The sequence below is a fragment of the Mizuhopecten yessoensis genome, unplaced genomic scaffold, assembly GCF_002113885.1.
Source record: "Mizuhopecten yessoensis strain PY_sf001 unplaced genomic scaffold, ASM211388v2 scaffold4835, whole genome shotgun sequence".
In the NCBI taxonomy this organism is placed as follows: Eukaryota; Metazoa; Mollusca; class Bivalvia; order Pectinida; family Pectinidae; genus Mizuhopecten; species Mizuhopecten yessoensis.
In genome coordinates this window covers 352,417-372,721 of record NW_018405745.1, presented here as the reverse complement: position 1 = coordinate 372,721, position 20,305 = coordinate 352,417, and the positions used below count along the sequence as shown (strand labels likewise).

General features: G+C 36.9%; 1 protein-coding gene across 3 annotated transcripts in view; it reads right to left on the bottom strand.

The window, feature by feature from the left end:
• The window catches only part of LOC110449856 (rap guanine nucleotide exchange factor 1-like), a 78,333-nt gene that overhangs the window by 12,348 nt on the left and 45,680 nt on the right, over nucleotides 1-20,305 (bottom strand). For 2 of the 3 annotated variants that reach the window (XM_021496986.1, XM_021496989.1), the window contains 10 exons: nucleotides 10,882-11,054; nucleotides 10,316-10,463; nucleotides 9,361-9,455; nucleotides 8,789-9,004; nucleotides 7,662-8,536; nucleotides 6,669-6,913; nucleotides 5,099-5,238; nucleotides 4,536-4,728; nucleotides 4,080-4,155; nucleotides 1,304-1,339 (listed from right to left, as the gene is read on the bottom strand). In XM_021496986.1, the coding sequence (XP_021352661.1) occupies nucleotides 1,304-1,339; nucleotides 4,080-4,155; nucleotides 4,536-4,728; nucleotides 5,099-5,238; nucleotides 6,669-6,913; nucleotides 7,662-8,536; nucleotides 8,789-9,004; nucleotides 9,361-9,455; nucleotides 10,316-10,463; nucleotides 10,882-11,054 (2,197 nt within the window). The remainder of the gene's footprint in view (nucleotides 1-1,303; nucleotides 1,340-4,079; nucleotides 4,156-4,535; nucleotides 4,729-5,098; nucleotides 5,239-6,668; nucleotides 6,914-7,661; nucleotides 8,537-8,788; nucleotides 9,005-9,360; nucleotides 9,456-10,315; nucleotides 10,464-10,881; nucleotides 11,055-20,305) is intronic. The other variant, XM_021496988.1, reaches the window with a different exon arrangement.

The following is a 20,305-nucleotide window of genomic DNA, read 5'->3' as shown; positions in this document are numbered from 1 at the left end:
AAATTTCATTGAAATTGGTTCAGGGGTTTTGGAGAAGAAGATTTTTGAAATTTTAGTCAATTTGACCCTTTTTGGCCCCGCCCCTCAGGCCCCTGGGGGCTTAGGACTAAACCGGCAACTGTTTTTGTTGACCTTTTTCCATGGAAGGTCCCTGCAAAATTTCATTGAAATTGGTTCAGGGGTTTTGGAGAAGAAGTCGAAAATGTAAATTGTTTACGGACGCACGACGACGGACAAAAGGTGATCGCAATAGGTCACTTGAGACTTTGTCTCAGGTGACCTAAAAAGGGCAAATAACTCTTAATATTCATTAATATCTAAGGTCACATAATCATGGAACATGAGTTTCTAAACTGACAATTTGTTAAATCATAGTCAAACTGATATTTCTTTTTTACATTTCAGTGAGAACATTGGTTGTTTTAAAGTTATAGATAGACAAGACCATTTTTGTCAATTTTTTTTTTACCGCACCAAATGAAAATAATACATTTTCTATCCAGTTTTGTTATGAACTATTGATTTTCATCAACTTTACTTCTTCTAAATCCTAGCGAATGAATGACAGGACTTTAACAGTGAGAATTACGGTCATATCCAGGGTCCCTTTGATGCACCAAATACTCAAGTCCCAATGCCTAAATGCATCAGGCCATCACAATATATCATTCCTTTATATGGGCTTATGCTTAATGCTTGGCATTCATAAATCAGCTTAGAGGCAACTAAACGTATAATATCAATAAAACATGACATCAGATTATGGCAGAAAAAGTACACATATAAAACATTACCGTAATATCTGTAAGAAATTATTCAATGATTAAAAAATATCATGCGATTATGAGCATGTGTCATTAAGTGTGTGCTGGTGTGTAATATGTATGGAACACAAGGAAGGGTAAACACAGTGTATACATATATAGAGACACACATACAATAAACACTAATGATCGCGCTATGTACATGTTGAGACACACACAATGATACACACATGCACACTAGGTCCAACGATTGCTCTAGGGCTATATACACAGGTACAATGCTTCCCCACTTGGTATCGCTTCTTCTAGCTTTAATTTTGACTGAGGTTTAGTAAAATATTTTCATTTCAAAATCATATAAACTCAGCAATACTTTATCATTTTGTCATCAGATCGAAAACAATAGAATTACTTTGTAGCTTACAAATTTTAGTTATGAGGAAAAGGTGTATAAGTGGGGAATCATTCATGACACACAATGGAACAACAGATGTGATTGGCCAAGTAGATATGTAACATGACACTTTCTAACCACTCACCTTCCTGATTACATGAAGCCAAATCAGTGTCCGACCCTTCGAGGGGAAATGTTAAGAAACAAAATTAACGGATTTCTATATCAAGATTTGGAATACACATTTTGTACCATATTTTTTTCAGTTTCACAGCAAAATGTTCCCATACAAGTTTTTGGCTTTGATCATATTGCTGATATTCGATTTTTGCTATGTTGGGGATATTTCATCTCTGATAAAACTCTGATCTAAAAAAAGATAAATCTCACTTAAGTACAAACTAGATTACTAATAACTGTGTCCTCAAAATGTGATGATTCAGCGCTGCATTGTGTGTAACTTAATGACTTTATGACACCTTTCCTGATGGTAAGATTTCATGATGTTTCACATGTTTCAAGCGATTTTGAACATGATTCTACAAGCTTAAGCATCAAGTGTTATTTGTTATCTTTGATATATTTGAAATATTAGTAATAATAGCAATGGCTTACTGATGAAGAAATTAGAAATGTTTTATCGTTAGCGAAAGGTATTTGTTCATTTGACTTGACTATTAAAAACAAAGTGTTCAAATATCTTAGTGAAAGGACTATTAGGGTTCTAAATCGTCCATGTCACATCATCTGTGACAATATCCCAGGTGTTCATGTGGTAAGTTAAATGTTTGACCAATCTTTTTTATTCAGTGACATTTTGAGGGAAAACTGAAAAACAGAGGAGGGATGCTGCACCAGACAAGCTTATTTTTCTATGCTGGAAGCCATTTACGTTGTATTCTAAAAAAAAGTTTTGGTCATAACTAAGAAGCGATGATCTAAAGAGTGGGATGTTTAGGACATCAACAAACTTCTATTAGGAACTATATTTAAAGCAAACACATATTTCATATGTAATAAAATAACTACTAAAATGTTACCAGATAACTATTTCAAAAGTTACCTAACTACTATTAAATCGTATTTTGTTTTACATTAGCGTAATGAATCTTATTGCAAAATTTCCAATGTAAAGCAAAATTTGTCAACCAATAGTCTAAGGAGTAAGAGTTGATAGCAGCATATAAACTGTCTTATATAACAGTCTCATACAACCCTTAACCCAGATATACAGGCATAAATAGGTAAAGTAAAGCATTCAGGTTGCAATAGAGTACAGAAATATATTGTAAATAGATATCTTAATTTACATGTCAAATTAAAATAGATACACTGATTTATAACTGCATCTTTTATTACAACATACTACCATTATGATGGAGTTTAAATGATACATTGTACCAGCGATAAAGTGTAACAAGTGAAAAGATATTCAGCCAGTTACAGCATTTACCTAAATATCGTCAATGAAGTAGTTTCTGGTATACAAAGTACTTAGGAGTACTATAATCAATAAAATAGGTTCGGTTTACATGTATGTAGGTGTTCTACATGATAATTTTCTAAACTAAATAATCCTTGGTTGGGATAGTGCAGTGTGATCGGGTTAGTGTTTAGTTAAATGAAAACAAATCTGATAGAAAACTTTCTATATTACTTCTATAGAAATTATACAGTAAATGATAATTACAATTTTTTGAAAGACAAAATGTTTTGAGGTTACAGGGTTAAACTGGTCAACACCCACCGGAACAGACAAAGGAATGTGAACCAGGGGCGCCTCGGCATTGTCTTATTGTAATGGTCAGGTGGTCTCAAATAAAATGTGTTTGTGAGAAAATTTAATGTTGTAGTGTCTAAGTTGATCTACAGGAGACATACCTGGGGTGACATACAGGAGACATTTTGGGTGGTCTACAAGAGACATGTCTGGGGTGGTTTACAGGAGACATGTCTGGGGTGGTCTACAGGAGACATGTCTGGGGTGGTCTACAGGAGACATGTCTGGGGTTGTCTACAAGAGACATGTCTGGGGTGGTCTACAGGAGACATGTCTTGGGTTGTCTACAAGAGACATATATGAGGTGGTCTACAGGAGACATGTCTGGAGTGGTTTACAGGAGACATACCTGGGATGGTCTACAGGAGACATGTCTGGGGTGGTCTACAGGAGACATGTCTGGGGTGGTCTACAGGAGACATGAGTGAAGTGGTCTACAGGAGACATGTCTGGGGTGGTCTACAGGAGACATACCTTAGGTGACATACAGGAGACATGTCTCGGGTGGTCTACAGGAGACATGTCTGGGGTGGTCTACAGAAGACCTGTCTTGGGTGATCTACTTGAGACATGTCTTGGGTGGTCTACAGGAGACATGTCTGGAGTGCTCCAGAGAGTCATGTCTGGGGTGATCTATACTACAGGAGACACGTCTTGGGATATACTTGAGACATGTCTGCAGTGGTCTACAGGAGACATGTCTTGGGTGATCTACAGGAGACATGTCTTGGGTGATCTACAGGAGTCAAATCTGGGTTGATCTAGAGACACGTCTGGGGTGATCTACAGGAGACATGTCTTAGGCTGCTACAGGATAAGTTTCTTGGGTGGTATACAGGAGACATGTCTTAGGCTGCTAAAGGATAAGTTTCTTGGGTGGTATACAGATGTGTCTGTGGCAGATTGCAGGTGAAGAACACTCCCTGGTTTTTACAAAGGAATTTTTAATTTGGTAGTGGACACATTTTGTAAAGTCTAATCTAACACTTAAGGATAAAAGGCAAACAAGTTTTTGATTTCAGTTAATCATTCTCAGTACTAGTGTCGAGTAGTCGAGTAGTTCTGTAGTATATCTGGAGACAATAATGACACAACCCTGTAATGAAAGCTTGGTCATTGATGGAGGTTTTATGAATCATACCTGATTTGCCAGCAGCTGAAGCGTGGACAACAAGGGCGTCAACAGATCCACCGCGGATTTCTGGACCATCCTCACTCTACGAAAGCATAACATGTATGACTTTTACAAACATAAAGAAAAATCATATATTGTAGATGTTTGTCTCCGATAAAGCAAATAGTAATGATGACTGTTATTTAATTTGTTTGCCTTGAACTCCTAACAAACTATATTTCTTATACACTGTACATTTCTGATTTCACAATGATCCATTATGAAGTCCATTTTCTTAAACATGTCTAGCCATTATACACAAAAGATTAAACAATACAGAACAAAATAAATTGTATAGCAATAAATAACATAAACCATCAAACCATACTAACCCTCATTAGAAATACAACACACAATTCTTTACTCATATTTATGTTGATTTTTACGATTATTAAAATTCCAAAGCTTTGTGTTTTAGCTCACTTCTTTCTTCTTGATAAGTTGATCAGACACATCAACATCGTCGAGTGGGTTAAGCTCGGCGAAGTCAGAGTCTGCGTCGCGCTGGATCTCAGGTTTTGTTGTGGTAATGGTTGGGAGGTCAGCAGCAGAAGCCAGAGCCAGAATGTCCTTGGCTGGTATCTGTCCTGGAGGAGCTGAAGAGCGCTTCGGCTCTCTGCAGATAGACAAGGTTTATTGAATATGATGAGGTTTCTTTACATAAAAGTATCTTTCATTAATTGACTTAATTATACACCAAGACTGACTAAGTAACAAACAATGTTCTTCAAATAGAAATATTCATAATCCAAACAAAGATTAAATTCTGAGACATGAACAAATATTTCTACCAGTCAATTTTAGAAAATACCAGGCCCTTGTTAATTTTGACTCTGTTTATCACAAACACTTCTGATATTTGCAAAAGTAAGTTTTAGATACATTTTTCAGCAATAACTGTTGTTAAATTAATTTGCTTATTAAACATTTTTCGGGAAACACAACAGATATAGAGATGTGACCCGAAGATATTGTGATCTACTTACACATCTGAAGTAGCTCCTTGGGTTGGACCCTCTATCAGACTAGCAGCTTTTTCACGCGATAGTTCAAGAGCAAACTCTGGCACAGAGAAATCTGACTGGCTGGAAGTGTTTGACAGCTGACTGTCACGATTCATGTTGTCCTGTAAAAGGATCACCAAAATATGTACAATATACTCAATGTCATCGGACACAATTATGATGTTCAGCCCAAGTAAGGTTTACGTGGAAATAGAAACACTCATATGAGTTTTTAAAAATTTTCTCCAACCTTGTGTTAAAAGGGCAAGGATTATTGGAATGTTGGTAGGGTTGACTTAATGAGAACTCTTCGGGTAGAGGAGGCATTATCAGATTGTTGGGGTTAAAGGGCTATGCATGGTTTGGGCGTGTTACTTGAGCTTTGTTGGAAGGGGAAGGATCATTTGACTGTTGGGAGTTTAACTTAGCCTGTTGAGAGTTTGATTTCCTTTGTGTTTTGTGGGTAGGGGAGTGATCACTGCACTCTTAAGGGTTTTTTACTTACTCTCAGTTATGTGGGTTGGGGAGGAACTATTGGGGGATGGATTTACCCAGAGTTTTGTGGGTAGGGGAGTGATCACTGCACTCTTAAGAGGTTTTTACTTACTCTTACTTACTCTCAGTTATGTGGGTTGGGGAGGAACTATTGGACTATTGGGGGATGGATTTACCCAGAGTTTTGTTAGTAGGGGAGGGATCACTGGACTGTTGCGGAAGGGGTTGAATTGCTTAAGAGTTTTTTGGGCAGGGGAGGTATCATTGGACTGTTGGGTGTTTGACTAACACAGAGTTATGGGGGTAAGGGAGAGATTATTGGACTGTTGAGCATTTGACTTACCCTGAGTTTTGTGGGTAGGGGAGGAATCATGATCATTGGACAGTTTTGGTGCTTGACCTACCCTGAGTTTTGTGGGTAAGTGAGAGATTATTGGACTGTTGGTTGTTTGACTTACCCTGAGTTTTGTGGGTAGGGGAGGGATCATGATCATTGGACAGTTTTGGTGCTTGACTTACCCTGAGTTTTGTGGGTAAGTGAGAGATTATTGGACTGTTGGTTGTTTGACTTACCCTGAGTTTTGTGGGTAAGGGAGAGATTATTGGACTGTTGGTTGTTTGACTTACCCTGAGTTTTGTGGGTAAGGGAGAGATTATTGGACTGTTGGTTGTTTGACTTACCCTGAGTTTTGTGGGTAGGGGAGGGATCATGATCATTGGACAGTTTTGGTGTTTGACTTACCCTGAGTTTTGTGGGTAAGGGAGAGATCATGATCATTGGACAGTTTTGGTGTTTGACTTACCCAGAGTTTTGTGGGTAGGGGAGGGATCATTGGACAGTTTTGGTGTTTGACTTTCCCTGAGTTTTGTGGGTAAGGGAGAGATTATTGGACTGTTGGTTGTTTGACTTACCCTGAGTGTTGTGGGTAAGTGAGGGATCATGATCATTGGACAGTTTTGGTGTTTGACTTACCCTGAGTTTTGTGGGTAAGTGAGAGATTATTGGACTGTTGGTTGTTTGACTTACCCTGAGTTTTGTGGGTANTGTTTGACTTACCCTGAGTTTTGTGGGTAGGGGAGGGATCATTGGACTGTTAGGGGCACTTCCACTGAAGGAGGAGTCAGAGCTCAGGTCGGAGATAACACTAATCGTATTTGAGCGTGGGTAGATCTGAGGCTGCAGGTCCATCTGGTGGTTCTGCCACTGTGACTCATAGAAGTTGATGGAGTGACGCGAGTACACACATTCGGTTATTGCACTAGGTTGGGTGTAATTCCCAAAAGTCTGCATGTAGGCTTGTACTAAAAACACAAAATTAGTACACACAGATTAGAAAACAAAACTGCAAGGAAGCTTTTTACAAGTCTACCATAGATTATAATAGATAAAATCAATCCCTGGGGTCCTATTAGCAGTAACAATCTACTGACGAATATCAAACTTGCCTTTCTTTCCTCTTTTAAATTCTTCAGTGTTAGTTACATGGTTTAGGTAAAGCGTTTGATCATGCAATATGTATTTGGGCATTGCTTTAATTGTACATGTAATGGTGATTTCGATACAGAATTTGAGTAAGCAATTTTTACCATTATATGGGATTGTCACTTTATCACCCTACCAAATTCAGAAAGCATTTATATGGGCTATGAATGTTGTTAGCCCATTGTTGACATCATAAATATGTTATTGGATACCACTTTCTTGGACAGACTCCTGTTTTATTCATTGAACAAGAATATATATTATAAACAATTATTTGAACTAAATGCTGAATAATAAGTGTAATTCAATTTTCTGTAAGATAAACAAATTCAAAAAACAAGAGGCCCATGGGCCTTAACGGTCACCTGAGTCTACAGTATTTATTTTTGTTGTTGAAATATGTACCAATTTGAGTAAAAAATAGTNAATACAATTACAGAAATGCTTCCTATTATCATTCATACTGCCTATGAATGCAAACTGAAAGGCAGTTCAGTGCTTATAGATATCTGCTCTAATGGTGCCGTTATCTGTAAGTTTGAGGTAACAGATAGTAGAAATACATACTGTGTCGTTTCTTTGGTGGTAGTGGTGGCGGTTTCGGCAGACTCTCGAGACTAGAGTGACTGGCACTAGAGAAGGTCTCTGAGCTGGAGTACGTCTCCTGGGAACTGGTACGTTGTGTGAAAGATATTGTGTTGGACTTCTGCATCTGGAACCCTGCAAATGACTGGGAACTACTTGTTGAAGATGATGACATCCTTGCCTCGTAGGAAACGACTCGGCTACTGCCAGCAGAGCCCGTCGTTACATGTGGGATGCCACTCTCATTCATGTTATCATACTGGGAAGGCAGACGATTCAGTTTCTTGGGCAGTGTTGGAGGTTCCTGGCCTTCATTGCTATCACCCTGGTTTCCTTTTTTCTTGGTCATAATTGCAATGTCGGATGTCAGTCGATTGATCTCTTTTGTTAGTTGGTTAATCTGATCTACTGTTCCATCTGACTGCGATGAGCTTTTGCTCATATTACTAGAACTAAAAGAACTGCCTATCCTAGCTTCAGAAGAAGTTCGGGAAAAGCTGTTTGTACGACTGCTATGCTGGCTCGTTGAGTCAAGCAAGTCCTCTGATGACCGGTTAAGGCCGGACCCTAGACTGCTCCCTGGCGACCGACTTAGTGGGGATATGCTCTGATCTGACTGGTTGCTAAGGGCTAGATGCCCCAGACTGGACGAGAGTTCTGGGGACGTATTTGTGTAGATCATACTAGTGTGTGGGGATTGATTTGGGCTCACATGGCCCAGTGAGTTTGGCATGCCGGATAGGATTTCCAATGTGTTTGTAAGAGATCGTCTGTTTTCCTTATTTGGTAACGGAGGAGGAGAGAAGTCACAATCACCACCAGGGGGCAGACTCTCTTGTGACCGCTGTTGGACCAATCTATAAATAAACAATATCGTATTTTAGTAGGACAAAACTTATCGGTATTCATATCTAACAATTAAGTTATATAATTTCAGTTTTGTGTATTTCTCTGTCCTTGCAGTATGCTCAGCTTAAAAAATCCTCCAAAAATTATTTGTGTGTAATTTTTCAGGACTTGACGATTATAGTAGGTAAAGAAAATTAAATTCAAAAGCATTTCTTGTTTATCTGCATCAAATTCCTGAGTCACAACACCATGTGTTTTACCTATGTATCACAGCCTGATCTTTGGGAAGTGGGGGTTTAGGGGGTGGAGATACTTCTTTCCTCATCATCAGGTCACGATGATTGCTACTGATGCTGTCGCTGGAGCGTGAAGTTGTGAAGGGTGTGTTGTCGTAAATCCCCATCTCACTAGTGTGTTCTAAGATCTCCTTCTCTCTTGGTGTAAGAGGTATCTCAGGAAGTGATGACCTCTTGTTGCTGTGTCAAATCAAATGTAGCAACATAGAAATGTTAGTATTAAAGTTCTCCAAATCAGGGTGAGATATTAATGTTTAGAGTATGGAAAATCGTTAGGTTGTTTTTAAGAAGCATTTATACATATGGAACGATAGATATATTCTAGCTGAAGTAATTTACTCCAATCTATAATCCCATAGGATGAATTACACATCTTCCAAACAAATTATGCGTCCTTACCTCCCTTGTCTAAACCAAACAGAAAGCAGAATATTCTCGAGAAATTTGATGTCAACCAATTGCTTTTGTTTTCCTATCACTACTACCACCCCACTCGTGTGGGAGATCACACACACAGGAAATGGGGTTGTCCTCACCTGTCTGCCAGTGAACCATACATCTGGTCAGCAACTCGCATAGCAGGGTTCATCTTCTTGTCATGTAATTTGTCTAGACTGATCTGCTTCAGCTCCTACAAACATGGAAACAACTTATAGCTCCTACAAACATGGAAACAACAACTTATCATTAAAACTCATCAGATCAGCTTTATTAAAACAGAAACAGTATAACCATGAACTGTCTGATATATATATTGCTAGGATATGTAATGACATGGAAATAAATACATATATCCCCTATCAGGTATTTGATATTATGAATAATATGACAACCCGGGGGAATCATCAGCAATGTAATAAACCAACAGGATTAGGATGATAGTTTGCCCCCTTTATGCCACTGAATGTAGTGTCTTTCCTTACCTTAGATAATTATTTACAGAACTGTGGGAGCTGTACATGTAGTATCATTATGTTCCCCCTTAGCATCCCTCCTTACCATTGATAATTATTAACAGAACTGATGGAGCTGTAGTGATATTGTGTCCTCCCAAAGCATCCTGTCTTACCTCTGACAACAATTGACTTACTCAACTGTTGAAGCCACAGTAACTTTGTGTCCCCCTATAGCACGTCTTCTCACCTCTGATAAGTATCAATTTAAAGAACCTTGGAGCTGTACATGTAGTAACATGGTGTCCCCCCATAGCATGTCTTCTCACCTCTGATAAGTATCAGTTTAAAGAACCGTGGGAGCTGTACATGTAGTAACATAGTGTCCCCCCATAGCATGTCTTCTCACCTCTGATAATTATCAGTTTAAAGAACCTTGGAGCTGTACATGTAGTAACAGTGTGTCCCCCCATAGCATGTCTTCTCACCTCTGACAATTATCAGTTTAAAGAACCTTGGAGCTGTACATGTAGTAAAAGTGTGTCCCCCCATAGCATCCCTCTATATTACTTTACCGATCAATGTCCTCACTACTTACCTCTACACCATCTGACAAAGCTGTGATGACTTCATGTGCTGCCTCCTTGTTGAGCACCTTCTTGCCATTAAGCAAGATGTCATCAGCCCATTGTATGAAGCGAGCCAAACATTGGCAGACTTTGTTGTGTCGGGACAGCATGGTGGAACTGCACAAGACAAAACATCCCACAAAGACATGAAATTGTGTTCAGAACCTTACACATACAGGTTTTTTCTTAATAATACTATAGACAGCTTAATGACTAATAGTTACCATACAAAGGAAGCCAAACAGCACATTTGGGCAAATCTAATGCAGTCACTTAAAATCATAATTCTCCATGCCTAAACAGATCATGATATATACATATGGCTTACACTAGAAGTATACTGTGATCTATTAGTACATTTCTATTCATCTTGCTCAATTTGCATATAGTTACCAGGTTTATCACAATGGTAACTGTCATATATAAGTAATTTTATGTTGTAGTTAATTAAAAAGACCTCATACAGTTTTCTGATAATTGTGAAGCATATGTAAATATCGTGTGAAGACTTTGTAAAGTAAAGTGAATATGTTACCTGTCCTTTGTGAGAAAGAAGTTGTTGAGGAGAGTGAAGACGTCCATGACTGTTTCCAGGACAATAGTCGCTGTGCTTGGGATAACCTGTAGCTTTTCATTGTCCACTACGGCCCGGATATACTTCAGTGAACGGTAAACTTTGTTCACCTCCTCCTGTAGCTTGTCAGAGTCCTGAAATACACAATGTTATACAGCAATGATTACACATTCGATCGCATTAAAATTTGGGGCAAAATATACATTCCCCGCAGTCGAACTCTTAGAGCACTTTTACTACTAAAATAGTACAAGGTTCAACTACTACTGGAGACGCCTGAAAAATTAACTTGTTGTGTATATTGCAAAATTGGAATATCTCATTTGTGGAAAGGTCGTTATCGTCTTTAAACTGATAGTAGAATGGAAATTTTTAAGTTGGCAATGGTGTTGAAATATGACTATTATATAATCTGTATATGTGGGTATTTTTGCACTTATTTACCCAATGCAAAAGTACAGCATTTCCACACTGCAATAATTTCCACTATTACAGTACATTTATTGGCTTCTGAATTCGGACCGGGATTCAGCCTTCCTACAGGAAGACTCTATGATGAGGACTTCCTATTGAAACGGATTCTGTTACAGGCTAAATGCTTGTTACCGACTGGAACAGAGGAAAAATTGAAAAAGAAAAATGGCTATAAAATAAATTTTGTATACAGCTTGATGTACATTGTACTACCAAGTGTATGTGTTAAATTATACAGTATATTTGATGAAAGAAGTGACAAGAATATGTCAACCTTCTAAAGAGTTTGCTTAAACTAATTTAAACAGGTTTTCTAGGGCACCATGCTTTATTAGTCATTCATAACTGTATTTCTCTACACTGGATGTGGAAAAATAACGATGGCAAATTTTATATACTGAATATTTCCTAATGACCTTGTAGGTTAAATATGAATAAAGCCAGAACACACATGAATGAGGTAGTATATGCATATAACCAATGGCACAAAGTGTGATTTCCTGTGGATAATATATTCCACAATGTCATCGTTATCAAATATGTAATTTACACAGCTAATATTGAAATAAAATTTCTACAAAAGATTTCATTTATTTTTTTCCGTAGAAATGGGAGGTTCTACCCAATGCTATTGCAGCTTCCAATATCATTATCTACTTAATGTTAAGCAGTATCTATGGGACTGGACTGATAATACAAGCTAGGGGTGCATTAACTGGGTGCATATTGTGAACAGTGTATGGGTTATGTTCATCATCCACCTCGTGTAAGCTGTTAGACCCATCATCCATCTGACATTAGCAGTTTGTTTCCATGTGCAAAACTACCTGATAAATAAAAACATTTTTTACAGAAATATATGTTCAACAGACAGAGTAGCGATTTGGGTTTTTTGGAGGTACAGCAGGGTGATACAAATATTACTGGGCTACCTTTATCAACACCACATCAGTCTTGTTTTCTCTTCATTGCTTTTAAACATGGCATGGTGTTCATGTGCACCAAGAATCACAAATGCAGATATATGTCCAACCAGGATAATATCAGGATCAGTTTGTAATATTGCAGAAAAACAATAAATCATTATAAGAGATAAAATCTGAAGCTCAATTCCAAATAATCAGCTTTAAAATAAAATTTGTGAACATTAATGTATACCTACTTGCCAAGTTCTCTACTAGTTCGGAGAAATATTTTCTGGTCATATTTGTCTACTGAATTCAGCACTGCTGAGCAGGATTTGCTACATCTTGCTTAATACTCAACTTCAATTAATTTATGGCCTAGGACAGCTCAAACTATGCCAGTTTATGTTACTTTTTTTGACAAAGAAGGGTCATTGTAGGTGCTTTTAAGATATCGTTTATAGATTTAACCATATGCTTTCTCCCCCATGGAAATTTGGAAGGTTAGTAAGTTCAATATATACAGTATGTAGTCCTGAAAACCATTAAGGTCAGAGCATACAGCAGGACTGTTTTTGTTCGTTTTGAACATGTTAAAGGTCTTGAGCCTCCATCATTTATCAGTATAGCTTCTTTAATAGCTATATGAAAATGATAATAATTGTGTAACAAAGACAATGAAGTGAAATTCATGATAACAGGATCGAAGGTTGTCAAAGCAATGGTATTCAATTATTTACCGAGTTTAAAGTTCTGGTATACAAACATACACTGTGGTACACGATCAAAGTCAGGACAACTACAAAGCTTGATGTAGATATGGTTTAGTGTACTGTAGTACAGACATAGGGGGGAAGGCTGGTGTGAGGTAGATGTTTTTTTGTGTCTGCTCTGGCAGCCTGTATCTAATCATACATATACTGTACATGACAGCGGTGTATGGAATATCCATCTACAAGATGATTGTGTACAAAGCAATGTATACATTGCTATGTATACATGTATCAGGTAGTAGAAACATAAACATATATCCTCCATCTAAATATATTGAATCCCGAAAAAACCCATTCTGGTACTTTAGAAAAAGTTACAAAGTGAATTTGTAACTTTCACATTTTTCTTTCTTTCTTATTTATCCTCATCTCAAGCACAATTCTCCTAACATCCTTGTAAGAATCCCCTTAAGACTGCGTGTACTTCTATTTATCCTGTGGAATCCACGTATCCTGCATTGACAACCTTTTCGCCTGACACCATGCTAAATGTGAAATAAATTACCAATCAGTTATAAAAATTGAATATGAAGAAGCGTACCGCAGCACCTGACACCATGTATATGCCAGATACAAGTTACATCCCACATTTCCCTGTTAGTTTCAAAGCGCTCAAAGGAAAGCTATCTGGAGCACATCTTTTGCCATCAATTATGTATGTAATGCAACACACATGTTCTTATCTTAAAATACCCTACTAATCTACACATTTTACTTTATTTTTGTTTGTGGTTTCGCTGGTTTATACCAATACATGATCTCCAAATCAGATTCACCTAATTGCTTGTTTCAGAGGCTGAGTTGAAAGAACTCCTCACTCTATTCAGACATATCAAGGAATTTAATCAATACTTCTGAAAAGAAAGTTTGCATGAGTCAAGTTAGGGAATTAAATTCCATTTTGCTATATGGGATACTTTCAATGTCCAGGGTAAAACTAGTATGTAAGCTAGTTGCTTGGATAAAAATACTTTGAATGTCCCACCACTTGTGTTTCCTGGTTTTAGCAATGCAAACTGTCACTAAATTTATTTTAATGCAATGTTGATAGATTACTGATCACCCACAGATACAAAACCTTATCGGCTCAGCCATGAATAGATATTGTAGCACCACTGTGTGTTTTACATATGTTCCAAGTCCCACATTAAAACTACTAATGATGTGTTCCTGTGATTTGACCCCTTCCCCCCCCCCCCATGTCCAATTTTTATTTTTTATAGATAAGCTATCTTTTCTGTGACCTGGATCATTAATACAAAATAGATTTTAACAATCTGGATGTAGATACATGTATTTGGTTTTCTAGTATCTTAAAGATGTGGCCCCTTGAACTTTATATCATCCATTATTATATGATCTGTGACCTTGGAACCTAACACAAATTCTTAAGGCTATTGATAAAATGTATAAAATGGATGAAACTATGGTAAGTGTATTGTTATTGTCATGGTAGTAAGTCTTGGTGAGGTATGTCCCCAGACAGACTTAAGTACCAGTTTCACAGTCGAGACAATCAGCAGGCTCGTGAGGGCCAAGTGCTACATTACTGAGTAATACTTAAGCATTTGTCCAGGTGGCTTCTGTGGAAGATGACAGCCATGTTTTTTGTTGCTCGACTGTTGGGGGCCTGTGGAGTTATGATGACAGACAGATAGATGTAGCGTAGAGATGGTAGGTTATTAGTAACATATGCTCTAGTCAGCAGCAGACATTCCCAGCTGGTCACAGCATTGTTGTGTCTACAGACAAGTCTCTTCCTTATTTTACCCATTGTTTTTTTCTATTGTTGTAAGATGGAAGTAGACAAAAGAGTTTGCGAGGGTACACCAGCATACCATGTGTCAAAATCAAAGTATCATGGTAATATTTTCAGAAAATCATTTCTGACATAATCTATCTGAAGGGGACCTTTCTGTGGGTAAGGGGATATACTCTGTAAGGAATAGTCAAACTTTGAGGATCTGGGAGAACTCCACTGTCAGAAAGGGGAGACAACTCTGTTAATAAGGAATCACTTTGGATAAAAAAAAAAATTGTATTAACAATTAACATAATGTATGGTCATCTAGGGTATGGAGTACAATTCAAGGTTTTTGGGATGGCCAAATGACTAAATGACTAGGCGTAGGGAGGAAAGTCTGTGGCTAAAGGGGGAATACCTTGGTAGTGAAGGGAAACTCTATAGCTAAACGGGATAACATTCCAACTAAGGAGAAACATTATTTCGGTACAAGGGACAACACTAGATAAGGTGGAAAACTTGTGGTAAAAAGGACAACTTCCTTAAAGAGATAATTTTAGGGATTGGATTAATTTATTATCATAATGTAATTTAAATATCAAATTAATTTTTAAAAAAGTTTCATTATATCAAAGGTTCTCTGTCTCACATCTTCTTTCAATGGTTTTCAAATGTTTCTATTTTCAAAATCCACAAAATTATATGCTTTCAGACAAAAACCTGTTTTATTTCCTCATTTCCCTGGCAACGATTCTTGTGAACTAAATCAATAACATCATTGAAGCTTTGATGGTGCGGTAAATATGACATGTTGTGTTGGCAACAGTCAAATGCCTTTGTATTATCAGTGTAGTATATGTACTTTGTACATGTGTTCTACATAGCAGTTCCACTTATCTAGAACCCTTATTTTCGATACTTCACAGGTCTGTTATACAACTTTATGACCAATATTCTATTATTAGCCATCAGAACTGTAGATCATTTACAGCTTACATCTCCAGCTTTAAAAGCATATACACACCCCAAAGTATATACAGATCATGATGCCGTCGAGTTAATGGCATCCGATTCAATTTGGCTCTGTTCTCTCGGCCACTCAGCTCAAAGTTAGCCTACTCTGCCATACAACAGATCAATAGCCGTTCAATAAAATGAGAGCCCCTCCCCAGTACCCAGGACTCCCAGCATCTGAACCAGGAATGTCTATAATGTACAGATATTTAATCCTGCAGTACCACAGAAATATAATGGAATCACAACCAACTCTCTGATGTAGATCGTATATGAAATATAATATTTCAATGACAAGGTCATACTTTACATTTTAAGAATAATACCTAGATTGCCATATATAGTCATATATACTCTTGGTTAAGATAAATTATAAATTAGAACTTATTTTTCAAAGAAAATAACAGGTTTTGAAAGCTCTCATGCATTCTTTACAATTTACTTACAGCACCTGTTTACTGAAATAAAGATTTTATAACACAGCAGGACTAAGCATAATGTATTTATTTCATTTATTCTAGTCTTGGGTAATGAAATATCAGAATGGAATTCCCTGTGATGAAAAAAAAAGACCTTTGAAATATTCATGATCATTTGTTTCTCAACCATTGGAAATAACACTATGACCCAGACAACAGTCTCCAACTATACATCCATTATGTATCAGAAACGTGCACTTTTAATATCAGCTCCATGTAACACAGATAATCCTGCTTCTTCCTTGCGAATTTCTCCCCTCCTAATGATACATATCTCTCCAATCTAAACAATACAGCTCTCCTCAATTATTATTCTGATCTGAGTTTCCCTGTGGAAACAACTGAATAAATTGTGAAAAGATGACAGCTGTGGAAATTTGGCCAATTAAACCTGCATGTGTTCCATTGAAGCTGTGTATGTAGTCTCATTTTGCTTTTTGCTGACACAGCACTTTGCATACACTGCTTTTCCAACATAAAACTTATCAGTCGATAGTTAAAGAAATGGAGATCTAGAAAGCTTATTAAAAATCAGCAGAAAAATACTGAAATGTTTTCATAGCTGTTAAAATTTTTGCAATAATTTGCAATATCTATATTTATATGGAGCATTACATTACCATGGTAATGGCCTAAACAAATATTATATATTATACTTACATTTCCTGTACTATGTATGATGTCGTGTTTCCTGGGGTGATATTACTTACTCATGTTATTGTATCTTTCTTGAACGATCCAAAAATGTTTGATGATCTAGATAGGGATTGTTTATGTGGGCAATGGGAAAGTAATGTGTTATCCCTATTTTAATTGGTGTAAATTATGTTTGATGATCTAGATAGGGAGTGTTTATGTGGGCAATGGGAAAGTAATGTGTTATCCCTATTTTAATTGGTGTAAATTATGTTTGATGATCTATATAAGGCCTCAAGTCTTTATGATGATATGTTGTTAAAACCAAGTTTTCATGACACTCTCTTTTCCCTTATGAAGGTTAATTATAGGCTTAACTATTCTATTATTCTATTATTTTTACTAGAAAACAATTATAGTTTTTATCTTAAGGTGATTATACTATGAAGCCAAACAGTTATTCTATTTCATTTATTGTGAAACTCATTCTTCAGGAAAGCATTTTTTTTAAATCGTAAATCTGCTGCTGATTGACCTTTGATCCTCATCTCTACCCTAGGTTACTGACCATGAATGATGTCATACATGAACAACATTGATTTGCGGGTTGAATGATGTCATACAATCCTGGTAGAAAGACCCCAGATTGAATTGATCTGCAATGATTTGTGGGTCTTGTATGATGTCATCCTATCGAGAAAGACTTGAGCATTATCAGCGATTCCGACTGTATCAGGTGCCCTTGTAAAATTATTAATAGTCAGCACACAGTCAGATCAATACCATCATTATTGCCTGTATTTTGCCGATGGCTTCAAGAGTGAAGATGGCAGGACTGAGCCATTAATCAACATTGTAGAATACTTCATTTCATCCTTATATGAAAAAGATGACTGGATAGAATTTGTTCTAGAACCACAAAAAAGAAGGGAGTTTGAAATAGAATGGAAATCTACAGAATTTCTCTGTAAATTGCTACAATTTCTCCCTGTACACCAATAGACTTCCCCCCAGACAGGGCTGACCAATTACTGCATGCTTATAGTGGCTATGCGATACAGACCACTGTCGCCTACACAAAAAAGATTCTAACGAAACATGCTAACGCTGTATGATCAGTTTTTCGACATGCTTTACAGATTATATACACCTTAAAAATACTTGAAAAAGAATCAAATGGTTTATTTGAAAAATACCGCACATTTCTTATTTTAGTACATAAGTTGTGGTTTCCTGTAGGGTAATGTGTTTTATTTAGTACATCACGTAAATTCTTCGAATTGCTGTGAAAGTGCATGTTTGTGGTGATTTTGTGTGACACCAGATATATAGTACTGTAACATGTGAGTTTGTATCTTCACTTTACGAGTGATACATTTGTACATACCCTAATAACCTATATGATATCTCTTTTTATGAGTGATATATTTGTACATACCCTAATAACCTATATGATATCTTCACTTTATGAGTGATACATTTGTACATACCCTAATAACCTATATGACAAACATTAATGCTCTTTTAAACCTATATTCAATACTTTTTATCAAAAATTTACGAAAGAGAAATCCTAGCTCAAGATCCTTTAGAGTATGGGCAATTTGGTGTCCACAGAATCCAATTCTTGAAAGCTCAGTTTCATGATTAAAGAAAATGAAGCTATACCGTTACATTATTTTGAAAGTAAATCCTGTATTATCTGTAGTTCTGTATATGTAATACATCTGTATACAAATCACATCAGCTTTTTATGTTTCCAGCACTATCGGTCCAAAATTCAATACAAAAAGCACAATATAAACTTAAAAGAGAACTTCATTTAGACCAAACAAAACCAAATACATGTTTAGAGAAAAATGTTTAAATTTTCCAGAAATACTGCATGTTGTACTTAATCAATAAAGTAAAGAGTTACTTAGCACAATCTCATGTACAACGTAGATTTGAATACTTAGGATTCAGATAGCTATTTTGTGGGTTATTTTGACACAGATAGTAGCCAATAGAAGCAATGTGTACCATTTAAGGAACTGGTGGCCTATGAGTAATTCATTAAATGGTGTTCAGTAAAAGTTTGTTTTATGTCACACTAATTTGGCTGATTAGATTTGTGGGTCTGATAAACACATAAATCTTCAGACCTGTCAGCACAGAGCAACAGGCTCTGTCATCCTGTTGGGGATAAAGCACAACACTTCAGCAAAACCGCTCCAATCTCTTATACATAACATTTTGTATGGGCAAAGCATCCACATTTTAATAGGGAATATATGGAAAGGTCATTCAGTGCAGGTCCTAAGAGCATTTGCTGGTTAATGATGATTCTTTTTCCTATTGTAACTGGTAGAAAGCTGAAGCCTGATTATTTTATGACAAGAACAGTTCGTCATGAAATCATGCTAAAGTTTAATAAAGCCTTTTTGAACAAAATTTAGAGTAGTTGAACAAATTTACTTCAATATTAGATGTTAAGAAAGCATCAAGTCAGAGTAGAATTAATCTGGGATACAGAATCTAATAAAGATGTACCACAGGGCATTGTAAGGCCCTGAATATATAGCAGGGATACCACAGGGCAGTGTACCACAGGACCCTAAATATATAGCAGGGTGTACCACAGGACAGTATACCACAGGACACTGTATATAAATAAAGTATACCACAGGACCCTGAATATATAGCAGGGTGTACCACAGGACAGTGTACCAAAGGACACTGTATATATAGCAGGGTGTACCACAGGACACTGTATATAAATAAAGTATACCACATGACCCTGAATATATAGCAGGGTGTACCATAGGACAGTGTACCACAGGACACTGTATATAAATAAAGTATAACACAGGACCCTGAATATATAGCAGGGTGAACCACAGGACACTATATAGCAGATGGTTGTACCACAGGACAGTGTACCACAGGACAGTGTACCACAGGGCACTGTGTATATGAATATANTGAAACCTACATATAAAATTTGAGAAAGATCCCTCCCGTACTTCCAGAGAAATAGCGATAACAAACTTTCACTATCAAAATCAAAGATGGCTGCCTGTCAGCCATGTTTCTTATCCGATCAGTCTCTAAAATTTCCCTGCACAGCTAGGACCAAGGGGAACCTAAATATAAAATTTAAGAAAGATCGCTCTAGTTCTTCCGGAGAAATAGCAGTAACAAACCTACACTATCAAAATCCAAGATGGCTGCCTGTTGGCCATGTTGTTTATTCGATCAGTCTCAAAAATTGCCCTGCACAAAAAATAACCAAGGGGAACCTACATATAAAATTTTAAAAAGATCCCTAAAGTACTTCTTGAGAAAAATTGTTAACAAACTTTCACTATCAAAATCCAA